Source organism: Pinus tabuliformis, chromosome 2_2 (assembly GCF_031772625.1).
Source record: "Pinus tabuliformis cultivar Carrire ecotype Pingquan chromosome 2_2, CPIR1, whole genome shotgun sequence".
NCBI lineage: Eukaryota > Viridiplantae > Streptophyta > Pinopsida > Pinales > Pinaceae > Pinus > Pinus tabuliformis.
The window spans coordinates 1196702885-1196717782 of record NC_142300.1 but is presented as its reverse complement, the minus strand read 5'-3'; the positions used below and the strand labels follow the sequence as shown (position 1 = coordinate 1196717782).

General features: G+C 38.8%; 1 protein-coding gene across 1 annotated transcript in view; it reads left to right on the top strand.

The window, feature by feature from the left end:
* Positions 1-577: 577 nt before the first annotated feature.
* LOC149197787 (uncharacterized) overlaps positions 578-14898 on the top strand; it is a 31815-nt gene continuing 17494 nt past the window's right edge. The window contains exon 1 of the mRNA XM_089408796.1: positions 578-1673. Within this exon, the coding sequence (XP_089264922.1) occupies positions 578-1673 (1096 nt within the window). The remainder of the gene's footprint in view (positions 1674-14898) is intronic.

Below are 14898 nucleotides of genomic sequence, written 5' to 3'. Positions count from 1 at the left end.
AAGAGCCTTTTATGCCATTTTTATAAGAATTTGCCTCCTTTTCAAAGGACAATGGGAAATTTTCTTTATGTGATAACGTCTTCATCCGAAGTCCATTTTAGCCCATTCAAATTGCATTAGATTCAGATTGAAAAGATCTATGCAATGGGACTATTTTCAAAAGCATCCTTTGACTTTCATTTTTGAGTAAAAAGTCATCTAGGATCATTTTTTGATCATAGAAAATCCTCCTTGGATCGGGTTCTTAGAGCTATGAACACCCTGCCCCAGGTTCCCCCATGAAGTGGCTATCTTACAACTATAGGGGTATGGCTAGCTCCCCCAAAAAGTTAGCCCTTCGTAGACTGTTTGATACTGAACATGCAGACATTATCATGCTCCAAGAAACCCTAGGAGAAGCAGAGCATATCACTCGCATTCTGGGATCTCTGAAGCCAGGATGGAAATTCCTCTCCCTCGATGCCTTTGGTCGATCTAGAGGCCTTGCTATAGGATACAATCCGCGCACTACCAAGCTTAGGGCTTCCTGGGGAGGAACAAGCTTCATCGGCATGGACATTTTTCGACAAAACTTGGAATGGACCTTAGGGTCATCAATGTGTATGGACCCTATCAAGGGCGAGAGGCTTTCTGGAATCGGTTTCTGAGTTTATCCATTACCTCGTCGGACAATCTCATCATTGGTGGAGATCTCAATTTCTCCCTTGGGTATGGGGAGTCCTGGGGATCCCAGGCTCAGGTGGATCCATTAACAGAAGCTATGGAGGCATTACTTGATCAACATTATCTGACAGATGTTCCCATGATTAAACCTCTTCCTACTTGGAGAAATAGAAGGGTTGGGGAGGCTGCCCTTGCAAGAAGACTGGACAGATTTCTGATCAAAGTCCCTTTGCTCCAGAAACTATCTAGATATAGACAATGGGTGGGCTCAGGTGGCATATCTGATCACTCTCCTATTTTCTTGGAGATATTGGGTTCTCATAACAAACCCAGGCCACCCTTCAAATTCAATCATGTCTGGTTACAAGATCCGGGATACATCAAGTTAATCACTGATTACTGGAAAGCAAATCCTCCTTCTGGATATCGAACTCTGGCTGAGGGTTTCTATCATAACCTCTCCCATCTCAAACAACTTTCTATAAAATGGGAAAAGGACAAAGCACTAAGGGACGATCTTACCCTTGCTCAGATTGAATCATCTCTGGTTGATCTCTTGGATGATCAGAACAAGGGTTTCACATCGGCAGATGCAAAAGCTCAGCTTATTGAGCTGGAAAATCAGTGCTCCAAAATTCTGAAGGAGAGGGAGGAAACCTGGCGACTTAAGAGTCGGGAAATCTGGCTACAAGCAGGGGATGACAATACAAAGTTTTTTCAGAACTATGCCAAGGGGAGGAAGGCATCCAACACAATCTGGAATCTGCCTATGCCTGATGGAGGCATGGCTGACACTTTCAGTAAGCTCTCTCAATTGGGGTATTCTCACTTTCAGAATCTCTACAAGGCTCCTCCAGGGGTTAATCTTGCAGAAATTATCCGCATTGCTGGTCACTTCCCCAGATTTGTGGATGAAGACTCGATGGATGATCTTACCTCTCCTGTCTCACTTGTTGAACTAGAAGGGACTCTGAAATGGTTCAAAAAAGATAAAATCCCGGGTCCAGATGGTTGGTCGATTGAATTCTACCTAGCCTTCTATGAGCTCTTGGGACAGGATCTGCTCAATGTAGTGGAAGAATGTAGGATCTCTGGGCGAATGTACGAGGCCATAAATTCCACCTTTATCGCCCTGATTCCAAAGTCAGACTCCCCCTCATCTTTCCATGATTTTTGGCCTATTTCGCTATGTAACTGTCTTTATAAAATCATAGCAAAGATCATTGCCAACAGAATCTACCCCATCCTCTCCCGCCATATCTCTCCTGAGCAATTTTCTTTCCTCCAGAACTGTCAAATTCATGAGGCTATTGGTACGGCTCAGGAAGCTTTGCATTCTATCAAAATCAAAAAATTGAAGGGCATCATTCTTAAGATAGATTTGGCAAAGGCTTTTGATAGAGTCAGCTGGCTATATATCAAAATGATTCTTATTCATATGGGATTCCCTCTTTCCTTCACGACCTGGATCATGTGTTGTATCTCCTCTGCAACTTTCAGCGTCCTCATAAATGGATCAGCCACACATTTTTTCCATGCGGAACGTGGCCTTAGACAAGGATGCCCTCTTTCCCCTCTTCTCTTCCTTATTGTCATGGAAGGTCTCAGCAGGCTTATAGCTTCAGCCAAAAGGGATGGAAGGTTTCATGGACTGAAAATGAGTGACCTCTGCTTCCTCACTCACCTCCTATTTGTAGATGATGTTCTTATATTCCTTGATGGCAGCATCCGAGATTCGGCCACTTTTGCTGACATTCTATTCCTGTTCTCTCGGGCCACGGGTATGGAGGCCAATCATGGGAAGTCTACTATCTCTCCCTCCCACACATCCCCTCATGAACTCAGATTTTCCCATCAGCATTTCCCCTATAACTTGCTTCCCCTGGAGCAGGGTCTTAAATATCTGGGTTTCTGGATTAAACCCCACTGTCACAAGATTGCTGATTGGATCTAGTTGGTGATCAAGATAGAGAAGAGATTAACTAACTGGAATCACCGATTCCTTTCCAGAGCTGGGTGCCTTGTTCTAATCAAATCAGTGCTGGAAGCTACCCCTGTATATTGGATGGCACTGGCATGGATCCCCCGTGGAATACTTGCCCGCATATAGAAAATCTACTGCAGATACCTATGGAATGGACAACAAGATAAGAACATCTTTGCCTGGGTGAGTTGGAAGCAAATTGCACTCCCGAAAAAATGGGGTGGTTGGGGTCTTAAATATCTGGATGTATTTTCTCGAGCTTTAGCTGCAAAAATGGGATGGACTCTTCTAACGTCCCATAACCTCTGGACCACAGTCACATACCATAAGTATGTCTAGCCCCTTCAGCTTATGGACTGGGTCCGTCTGCCTAGCTGGTCGAGAACTGGTATATCTACTGTCTGGAAGGCGATCCTTCAAACCCTGCCTATCATCCGAGAAAACCTGGCATGGAGGATTAATGATGGTCAACAGGTGCACATTGGTTTGGACCCGTGGACGGGGGGAGGCAACAGACATCAGCTTCCAAGAGAGCTCATTCAGTACTTGAACCAGAGGGATATCAGAGTGATCGCACAGATAGTAGATGAAGATCATAGCACTATCTTTGAGCAAGGATGGAGATCTGCCCAATCCCTCAACATCCCTCTACAATGGCAGCATGTTTGGTATAATTATATAATTTCTCTATCAGAATCACATGTGCGCATAAAATATGGACCAGACGAGCTCATATGGACCTTGGCTGAGCATGGTTCCTACACCCCCAAACTCAGCTACCTTGGTTTGATTAAGAATAGACAGCCGGAGATTATCCAAGACTAGTGGAGCATTATTTGGAAGCTAAAAGCACCTCCTCGGACCCGACTGTTCATATGGTGTGCACTCAGCAACAAAGTGCCCATGGGAGACCACCTTACTCACCGTTCCTTCCACGGACCGCACTGGTGCATTATGTGTAAACAAGACTCTGAAACAATTGACCATCTATTTCTAAAATGCCCGATCTCGGCTCAACTATGGCAGACGAGCACATCCTCATTGTCCATTCCTGGGAGATGGGAAGGGAACAATATTAATCAAGCTTGGAATAACTGGGTTGAATCACATCGCGGGACCAAAACTCTCTGTCTCCCGCTCCTACTGTGCTGGACTGTTTGGCTCACCCGCAATAGCATCATCTTCAAGGACGGCATTGTCCGCTGGCCTATCATCTCTGCAAAACTTGTGTCTGCATTCAATGAAATCCTGGAGACTTCACATGCTCCTCCCCGTCGCATTCACAATCCAGGGCCTATCAATAAATCTATCCCATGGGCATTTTTCGACGGTGCAGCCCAAGGCCATGGCTACGGAGGCGGTTTCATTCTTCACTTGACCGAGAACCATTCATACAAAGTCCAGCTTGGACTTGGGGAAGGAACTAACAATTTTGCTGAGCTTATTACTCTTCAGCACCTTCTACATTTCTCATTAGCTCATGATTGCATTAATCTACAGATTTTCGGGGATTCCAAAATCACTATCAATTGGTTCAACAACTCTAATCTCTGTCATGCACACTCACTTAGGAACATATTGGATGAGGTGGTCTCTTTCAAAGCTCATTTTAACTCCATTTCGTGTCAACATATTTTCAGGGAATATAACGAAAGCGCTGACAGGCTTTCCAAGGCGGCCACGATATTACCCCGAGGTCAGTGGATGATCCTGGAGCAGGACGGTGCAGAACAGTTTCAATACTACCACAGGCCATATATTGATCGAGAATATCATAGGGCGGTCAAGCCCTAAATTTTTTGTGATATGATCGGATACAGTTATTGTATATTTTGTATTTAATTTTCCTATGTTTTAATCAGACTGTCTATATTATCTACTAGTTGGACACCCTGCATGGTGGAGTTTTTTTTTCTTAAGTATTTTGAATGGCTGCTGCCATAACTTATAACTTGCTATGATATCTTGTACTGGCCTGAGGCCAACAGTTATGCATATGCCTTGGGCATCTACTATATGTAATTTTTCAAAATTAATGAAAGATTATGATTTTTCCTTTGGAAAACAAAATGTTGTTAGAGGTGCTACTATTCTAACATAATTCTTAACAAACTTGCGATAATACCCTGTCAACCCGAGAAATCCTTGCAGATGCTTTATGGATGTGGAGATTTTCCATTCCTTAATGACTTTAAGTTTTCTAGGGTCTACCTTAACACCTTCATGAGATACAATATGACCCATATATTCCACCTCTTGTACTCCAAAGAAACATTTGGAGGTTTTTGCATATAATTGTTTCTCCTCCAATAGTTTGAGCACCCTATCAACATGTTGAACATGATCCTTCCAAGAGTTGTTGTGGATTAGAATATCATCAAAAAATACTAACACAAATTTTCTAAGGAAGGGTTTGAAAATGGAATTCATCAAACCTTGAAATGTAGAAAGTGTAATGGTAAGGCCAAAAGGCATGACCAAAAATTCATAATAACCCTCATGAGTTCTAAATGCTATTTTTGGAATGTCTTCAGTCTTCATTCCGATTTGATGATATCCTGAATGAAGATCCAACTTGGTGAAGTAAATTGCTCCATGTAAGTCATCCAATAATTCATCAATGATAGGAATGGGAAATTTATCTTTAATAGTGAGCTTGGTGACCTCCCTATAATTCGGACACATGTGCCATGATCTGTCCTTCTTATGCACCAATACTACTGGAGCATAGAAAGAACTTTGACTAGGTTGAATTATAGTGGCCTCTAGCATTTCTGCAACCATACATTCAATTTCAATCTTTTGGGCATATGTATATCTATAAGGCCTGATGTTTGGAGGAACACTTCTTGGAATCAAATGAATAGCGTGATCATGATCACGAATAAGTGGGAGACCTTTGGGAGTCTCAAATACATTGGAATGATTGTCCAAAACTTTTTGGAGATTTGGAGAAATAAATGATTTCAATGTGGTAACCTCTAGTGAACATAATTTTGCAATTATGCCCCATTGTTCTTTCTTTAGAAGCTTTGTCATTCTGTTAGAGTTGATTATTTTTCCCGGTTTCCCTGTGACACCCCTTAATACAACTTCCTTTCCTTCCCAAAAAAAATTCAAGAAAATTTTTTGAAAATTAAAATCTATCATACCCAAATATTGTAGCCATTGGACTCCTAGTACAACATTAACACCACCCATTGGAATTGAAAGCATTGAAATATTCAATACATATTCTCCCATGGATAACTTGATATTAAGGAACTTTCCAAAGAAATTTATGGTTCCTCCATTTGTAACCATTACTTGACACTCTGGTGTTGGATATAGGAAGCAATTCAATTCCTTGGCTATCTTACAATGAATAAAATTATGGGTACTACCCAAATGTATCAACACTATTACATTTTTCTTCTTGATATGTCCTTCTATCTTGAGAGTTTGAGGAGTGGTAATTCCTACCAATGTATTACAAGATATGGTCGGATTCATTTCTTCTTTATCTAGGGTTGGTTCCTAGTGTATATCCTCTTCTTTTGACGTTTCTTGTTCCTTTTCTTCCTCCTCTTCGCAATCTATGTAAAATAATTTCTTCTCAGCACACTTATGACCTTTAGTATATTTGCTATCACAACTATAACAAATCCATTTTTCTCTTTTTTCTTCCAATTGTTGAGGTTTCAACCTTGTAGGTTGTGGAAGGCTAGGGGCAGCAACACTTCCATCTTTATAGTTGTGAGTGGTAGGCTTCCTTGTTGCCATAATTTTTCTTTCAATTTTTCTTGCCAACCTGAATGCCTTCTCCAATGAATCAGGTTCCCAAAGGCGAACCTCATGTTGGATGTTATCCTTTAAAGTCCCTATGAACACATCAATCCTATGCTCCTCTAGAATATCTTTTACCCTTATATTCAATTTTTGGAAGTCCTCAATGTGCTCCACCATTGTACCCTTTTGTTTGAGATTTATCAATTGGCTAAAGAAGGTGTTTCTTTTTGTATCCTCATAATGTGTTATCATTTCCTCCATAAAAATTGACCAAGTGACAATTTTTTTATGAGAGCAAAGCCATCGATACCATACAAACTGATTGGGTTCCAAATATAAAGTTTCAATGCGTACCTTTTGTGTGTTTTGCACATTATGGAGATCGAAATATTGCTCCATTTGTAGTATCCATGTTACGGGATCCTTGCCATCAAACTTCTTCATATCGATCTTTGGAACATGGTGGTGGGTCTTCAACCCAACGTTAGATTCTATGAAATCATGATTAACCTTCTTTTTTTCTCATCATGAGTTTCCTCTATTACCTTTTCGCAATTAGGAAGAATTTCTTGTAGCAACTTTTCCAATCCTACTTTCAAACCTTCCATGTCTTTCTTCAAATCTTCAATGTTTACTTCTAAACCATCCATCTTAGCTTCTGTTACTTTTTGTGAGAGTAAAATTTGTTGCACTTGGTCTCGTAATTTTGATATATCATGTTGCATTTCTTCCTCTTTTTCATGAGTCTTGCTAGATATTTCAGGTTGCTTACTATGTATTTCCATTTTCTTTCTTCAGGGCATTAATTAATGATAATTATGCTTCACTATGCCGTTTGAATCACTTCAAACTAATTTTTCAAACCAAACTTATACAATTTTTCAAAAAGACTACACACCTTTTTTCTCTTTGTAGGAGCTTGATATTGAATCTGTTGTATCTTTGTAATTTCAGATCTCCAAGTTCTGACATTTCGTCCTGTGATATCCCTCTACGTCCTCTTTTCAACCCCACGGGTCTGATCTATATTGGATTCTCCAAGAAATATTTATGTAAAATCTCCCATGATGACCTGATTATAGACTGTTTCAGTAGAGAGAACTTGTATGAAGTACAACGTGTCACTGTTTCGACCTTCAGACTTGAAAATGATACACAAAAAACTGCAGTCTGTCTAATTTCTGTAACTATTTACTAAATTTAAATATGATGCTCAAAGAGTAAGTTATGGCGATTTTCCCAAGGTCACTTGTTTGAGATGTAATTCGAGAACCTGCTAAAACCCTAAATTCCTTGGATCATGATCTGAAAATGAGATCTAAGACAATGTTTAAGGTATTACAGACTCATGTGCATGGATATGCCTATGTTACTTTATGCAATGGATCGATAAGACTATGAAATACATAGACAATGAAGCAGTAAAAGATCATAATAGACAAACACATATAAACACAACAAGTTTAATAAGGAGTTCACCCAATACTCCTAGGCTACATCTCCTGGTCTAGCCTTCAGTGGTGACCTCTCTATTATGTCTTCAGAACAGAGTTTTACGAAATTATGAGCTCAACTTGAGTCTCAACACATAACAAATACAACAACAAGAATTTTGCTTGAACCTCTCAAGCCTCTCTGAGTACACAGACTCTCTCTACCACTCTCTATCTCTGTCTTTGCTCTGTCTCAGTATTGCCTTCGATACTGCTTGTCTTTGTCTTCTGTTTTCTATGGCTTTAAAGCCAATCTGCACTATCTGTTCATTTCCTCTTCTTGGCTTTCTGTCTCCCGGCCTCTGTCCACTCGAATCCCTCTGTTAAGCGTTAGCAATCATGGCATAACGCCTTTAGGGGAGGTGGCCACCTATTCTGCAACGGATGAGTGCATCGGGCCTTTGAAATCCCTGAAATGGTCACTTTCTGTTAACACAGAGAAATGCATTCAAAAACTGTGAAAATCCACCAAAAACACTGTTTACCGGACTTCAAAAGTCCTCAAATCCGGTTTATTCTCCTATCAGGTCCGCCTGTAAGTCGCTATCACATGTCGCAATTGCCCTGAGTCATGGTTTCCCTTTGCATTTGGAAAATATGTTAAAATATTGAAAATAAGGCAAATATGGCTTTATGCGGACTTGAAATGTTATACATTTTCATTCCCAAACCCCTTCGAGTCCGGGTTCAATCGCATCAGCACTTCCCTTTGTATTTTGTTTAATAAACGAAATACACTAAATACACAAAAATCTGTTGTTTGACGGATCTCAAATCATATCAAATAGCGTTTATATTTCCATCGGGTCCGGCTGATCGCATCGCATATATATATGTGTATAAGCCCCACTCCATTGTGTTTTCCGATTGCGATATCGCGATGCGATTAATCACAATTGCATATCGCTCATGCCTTGGGCCGTTGTAAGCGCTCCTTCGCATTTGTCGACTATAATTCTGTGATGCAACGTGGGCCATCGATCTGCACGCTTGATCGACAGTCGTCGTTGACTCCGCTGATCACCATCGCAAATTCCACAGGGTCTCCGTCGATAACCTCCGATAGCCTTTGCCGATTGCCACTTGTCGATCAGATCTGGACCATTGATCGGCCAGATCTGACGGCTACTGTGCATTCACTGTTGACTCCACCGATAGCTCCATTTTCATTGTTTTCTTGTGTTTTTCGCCTCCCGATAGTGTTTTCCGATGTTTCTAAGGGTTCTTCCCATGCAATTGTTTTGATCCTTTGAATGATTTTGAAGACTTAGATAGTATTCTAGGATCCATTTGGATCAGATCATTTCTCCAAAAATATAATGAGAAAAGATCTGAAATTCAAACCCGAGGTTTATCAAGATTTCAGCTCAAATGGGTTTTAATTTCAGTTTCTGAAACTTTGTATAAAATTAGTTATAGCGAAATTTCCATGATGACCTATTTGAAGTAGTGAAACCCTAGAATCCAAAGCTCCGATACCAAATGTTATGCAACCAACTCAAAAAATAGAAGAAAAGAGAGATCAACGACTTCAAAATCAGCCTCTTCGAAGGGGAAGCCTCCTTTACATTACACAAATGAACAATTATTGGATGATTCAAATGACAAAACCTACTTTCTATATATAGGAGTCTAAGGGGTCAAATATAATCAGAGTCAACATAACAATAATAATGTAAGGGCACAACAATAACAATAGTGGGCTTCTATGGGGCACAATAATAACAATTTTGGGACAACATGGGCACAACAATAACAATAAGGGGATACTGTGACAGTAATAATAAGTGAATACACTAGTATTATAGGGGCATAACTAAGAGCTCAAAATATAGAAATGCATCTCAGCCAAGAGTTGAATGTCTCTTAAAAATGGTTTTTAAGGATGACCACAAACCAAAAGGGGAGAACTCAAGGTCTCAACCAACATAGACTCTGGAAACTTCATTGAAGTTCTCATACTATCAGAGCAGTTCCTCAAACAATTCCAAACATGGAAGTGCTCAATCAACTCAACTCTTACTCAGGACACAAACCAAGATGGGAGAACTTAAGGTCTCAACCAACATCAACTCTGGAACCTTTGTAGCAATTCTCAAAACAACAAAAAATGTGGTTTTAAAGTGACCACAAACTCTGGAACTATCATAGAAGTTCCTCGAGCAATTCCAAACATGAAAGTGCTCAATCAACTCAACTTTGACTCAGGCTCGCTTGACATCTCGAACTCGAACCTTTGGCAGACCATCAACAATTCACCCCTTGTTAGAGACAGGGTAAGAAGTATTCTTCATCATTGCAAGGTTTTTCATCACTGTTGAACATATTCTTCGCTATGACCTGTAAATATTCTTGGCTATTTTCATCCATTCCCAAGAAGCAATCCATCCGAAACTTAGCTGCTCTCTTGCAGAGGTTGTTATGAAACCAGCTCACAAAAAGATAGAAAAGATAGATCAATGCCTTAGAAATAAGCCTCTTCAAAGGGGCAACCTCCTTTACATTACACAAATGAACAATTATTGTATGATACAAATGAAAAGACCTCCTTTCTGTATATAGAAGTCTAAGGGGTCATAATATAATCAGAGCCGACATAACAATAATAATGTAAGGGCAAAATAATAACAATAGTGGGCTTCTATGGGGCACAATAATAACAATATGGGGACTACATGGGTACAACAATATAATAAGGGGGTTGTACTAACAACAATAAGGGGTTAAACTAGTAGTACAGGGGCCTAACATGCCCCTCTCCTTCAAAAATTGTTGTCCTCAACGCTTGAGTAGTTCTTGATGCTTCTTGTATAAAATTCTTGTCCTCCCATGTGGAATCTTCAGTGGGTAAGTTCTTCCACTTGATGAGATACTCTAAAATTGATCGATTTCGTTGATGTCGAGTTCTTGTTTCTATGATTGCTCCAGGTTCCAATATGATTTTTCCTTCCTCTTCAAGTTCTGGAAATATTGTTTGAATTGGGATATTCTACAACTTTTGAATGAGTGGCCACACTTCTTTGTCCTTCTTCCATTCATCCCTTGCTTCATTTATCCAATCTGGTTGGATAATAGAAATAGCATAAAGCAATGCTTCCACATCCTCATCCTTTCTTGAGAGTGCATCTACAACAAAAATTTTCTTCCCTTTTCTGTAGATGATGTCAAAGTCATAACCCAACATATTTGTGACCCATTTTTTCTTTTCTTCTAAAGATAATATTTGTTCTAAAAAGTATTTAATACTATCATGATCCATTTTTACCTTGAAATGTCTTCCCATTAGGTAAGGTCGCCATTTCTTAAGTGCGTGTAGTATTGCCAACATTTCCTTCTCATAAATAGCTTTCATGAGGGACATTTGTTTGTATGTGTGTAACCATAAAAATACCCAATCACCTACATCAAAAGTTCTTTCATTGCAATGTTGATCTGCCTGTTGTTTCATTCGATTCTGTACCAAAGTGGCGTTATCCTTTAAAAGTTGGAGAACTTGTTGTTGATGCTCAATGTGATCTTTCACTGCTTGAATCTTTTTCTTCTTGATATGTCCTTCTATATTTAGAGTTTGAGGAGTGGTAATTTCTTCCAATGCATTAGAAGATATGGTCGAATTCATTTCTTGATGCTCTATGTGATCTTTCACTTCTTGAACATTTTTCTTCTTGATATGTCCTTCTATATTGATAGTTTGAGGAGTGGTAATTCTGGCCATTGCATTACAAGATATGGTCGGATTTATTTCTTCTTTCTTGATGTGGTCTTTCACTTCTTGAACCTTTTTCTTCTTGATATGTCCTTCTATCTTAAGAGTTTGAGGAGTAGTAATTATTTCCAATGCTTTACAAGATGTGGTCGGATTCATTTCTTCTTTCTCCGGTGTTAGTTCCTGGTGTATATACTCTTCTTTTAACATTTCTTGATCCTTTTCTTCCTCCTCTCCACAATCAATGTAAAATAATTTCTTCTCAACACTCTTCTGACCGTTAATGTATTTTTTATCACAATTGTAACAAAGCCCTTTTTCTCTTTTTTCTTCCAATTGTTGTGGTGTAACCCTTGTAGGTTGTGGAAGGCTAGGAGAAACAACACTTCCATCTTTATAGTTGTGAGGGGTATACTTCCTTGTTGCCATAATTTTTCTTTCCACTTTGTAACAAAGCCCTTTTTCTCTTTTTTCTTCCAATTTTTGTGGTGTTTCTCTAAAGAAGGTTTTGCTCTTTGTATCTTCATAATGTGCTATAATTTCCTCCGTGAAAATTGACCACGTAACAAGTGGTTTACGAGAACAAAGCCCTTTATACCATAAAAATTGATCTTGTTCTAAATATGAAGATGCAATACATACCTTTTTTAACAGTGGTACACCATGTATATCAAAATATTTCTCCATCTGTAGTATCCAATTTACCGGATCCTTACCATCAAACTTCCTCATCTCGATTTTTCTTGATTTTAGGAGCTCGATCTTGAAACGACTGTAAATCTGTAATTTCAGATCTCCAAGTTCTGAAATTTCTTCCTATTGTTGCTCTCTGATTTCTCTTTCTAACCCCACAAGTCTTATCATAATTTTATTATCCGAGAAAGAGTTATGTCAAATCTCGCACAGTGACCTGATTATAGACTAGTTCAGTAGAGTGAACTTGTACAACGTGCTCGTCTCACTGTTTCGACCTTAGTACCTGAAACTGATATACAAAAAACTACAGGCAGTCCTCTTTCTGAAACTTCTTACGAAATTTCAATCTGATGCTCAGAACAAAAGTTATGATGATTTTCCCAAGGTGACCTGTTTGGAATGTAATTCGGGGGTCTGCAAAAACCCTAACTTCCTCAGATTATATCTCTGAAAATATAGTGAGACAGGATCTGAAATTTGGAGCAGAGGTTCAGACCGATTTCGTCTCGAACGGGTTTTTTTTAGATTCTGAAACTTCATAGTGAAAGAGTTATAGCGAAAATTCCACGATGACCTGTTTTAGATGAAATTCTGGAGCTTGCAAAACCCTAACTTCCTCAGATCATATCTCCGAAAATATAGCGTGAAACAATATGAAATTTGGACGTGAGGTTCAGAACGATTTCTTCTCAAATGGGTTTTTTTTGAGATTCTGAAACTTCGTAGCAAAAACGTTATAGCGAAAATTCCATGATGACCTGTTTGGAGCAGCGAAACCCTAGAATCCAAAGCCCTGATACCAAATGTTATGAAACCAGCTCACAAAAAGATAGAAAAGATAGATGAATGACTTAGAAATAAGCCTCTTCGAGGGGGAAACCTCCTTTACATTACACAAATGAACAATTCTTGGATGATACAAATGACAAGAGCTCCTTTCTATATATAGGAGTCTAAAGGGTCATAATATAATCAGAGCCGACATAACAATAATAATGTAAGGGCACAATAATAAATAGTGGGCTTCTATGGTGCACAATAATAACAATATGGGGACTGCATGGGTACAAAAATATAATAAGGGGGTTGTACTAATAACAATAAGGGGTTAAATTAGTAGTATAAGGGCCTAATAGAGGTCTTCTTTCTGGAACATCTATTTGTATGATGATTTCGCTTTCCAAAATTCTCACACAGGTGAAGATCAAAACACTGATCTTTCACATGTCCAACTATATTACATTGTTGGCATCTATCAACTTGTTCTGGAACAACATCGTCCAGAAAACCAGCACTTCATAATTGTATAGGTTTAGCAAACTTCGGAATGTGAAAAGATACATACAGAATTTCCTTGTTGTAACCCAACCCAGTTCTATGTTCATTGTGTGTAATCTCTTCCCATGGTCTTATAGCAGGTTTCACATCAGAACTTCTAATCGCATCCAAATTTTCTCTTGAAATTACTTCATTTTTCTAATCATTCTCTAACTGATGATCAGGCTCAAACAAACTATTATTCTGAACAAGAACAGGTTCAAAATTCTTCTTTTGTAATTCATGTAATTCATCTTGCTAGCATTGGAAATCTAGCTCCAAGAATTCAATTTTTCTTTGAGCATTTCGCAAACATGATTTGATGTCAAAGAGTGTGTCCTTGCTGACTTGGACACTGTTATGAACAATATATGACATCAAATTGTGTAATAACTGTAAGGAATCATCGAGTTTGGCCATTTTCTCTAGAAATCAAGTTTTAAAAAGGGGTGTCGGCAACCAGTGAAAATGCATCTAATACAAACAAATTTACGATGATTTGACCAGGTGTCAAGTTCAATTGATCATGCACCCATCTACAACATAATTTTAACTTTGAATCTTCAATTCATACTTTGACTTTTCAACTTTAATAAATTTTGTGGTAAAAAACACAGAAAAATTCTTCTAAAATTATCTTGTCAAGGATTTTAACCTATGACCTTCAATATACCAAATAACTATATTAACTTCGCCAACCCCAATACCTCCTCTACAGCTTTAATCTAATCACATATCCCAAATATCCATATATCCCAAAGTACCAAACATTGCAAAACAAATAAACACATGGTAACATTGTCTGCATCCCAAACACAACATATCCAATTGTTTATCTCAGTATTTAGTGTTTATTATGTACCTATATGCACCCAAACAAACAATGAGTCTCACATAGTCAGGGAAACCAAGCAAGTTCCCATATTCATCTAGTAACCAACAAACCGCCATTTAGTAGGAGGGGAACACTCTCTGCACAAACTCCCATTTGCAGGATGATGGCAACTTTGGGCATGTATGATACTGCAAGCCATACCTCAAAACCAATGTGGAAAAACTAGAATCATAATCAAGAGCCAACCAACTCTCGTTAGTGTAAAAAAACAACACATCTGAAGACCTTAAAAGGAGAAATTTTAAATAAATTCTTTTAAAATTCCTTTGAAAAGAGAAATTTTTACCACTATAAAACCTTGATTTCCGACAGTTCAAATCTGCCTCAGCTTCTTCGAATCTTTGCAAATAAATATTTAGTCTGGACAAGTTGCTCT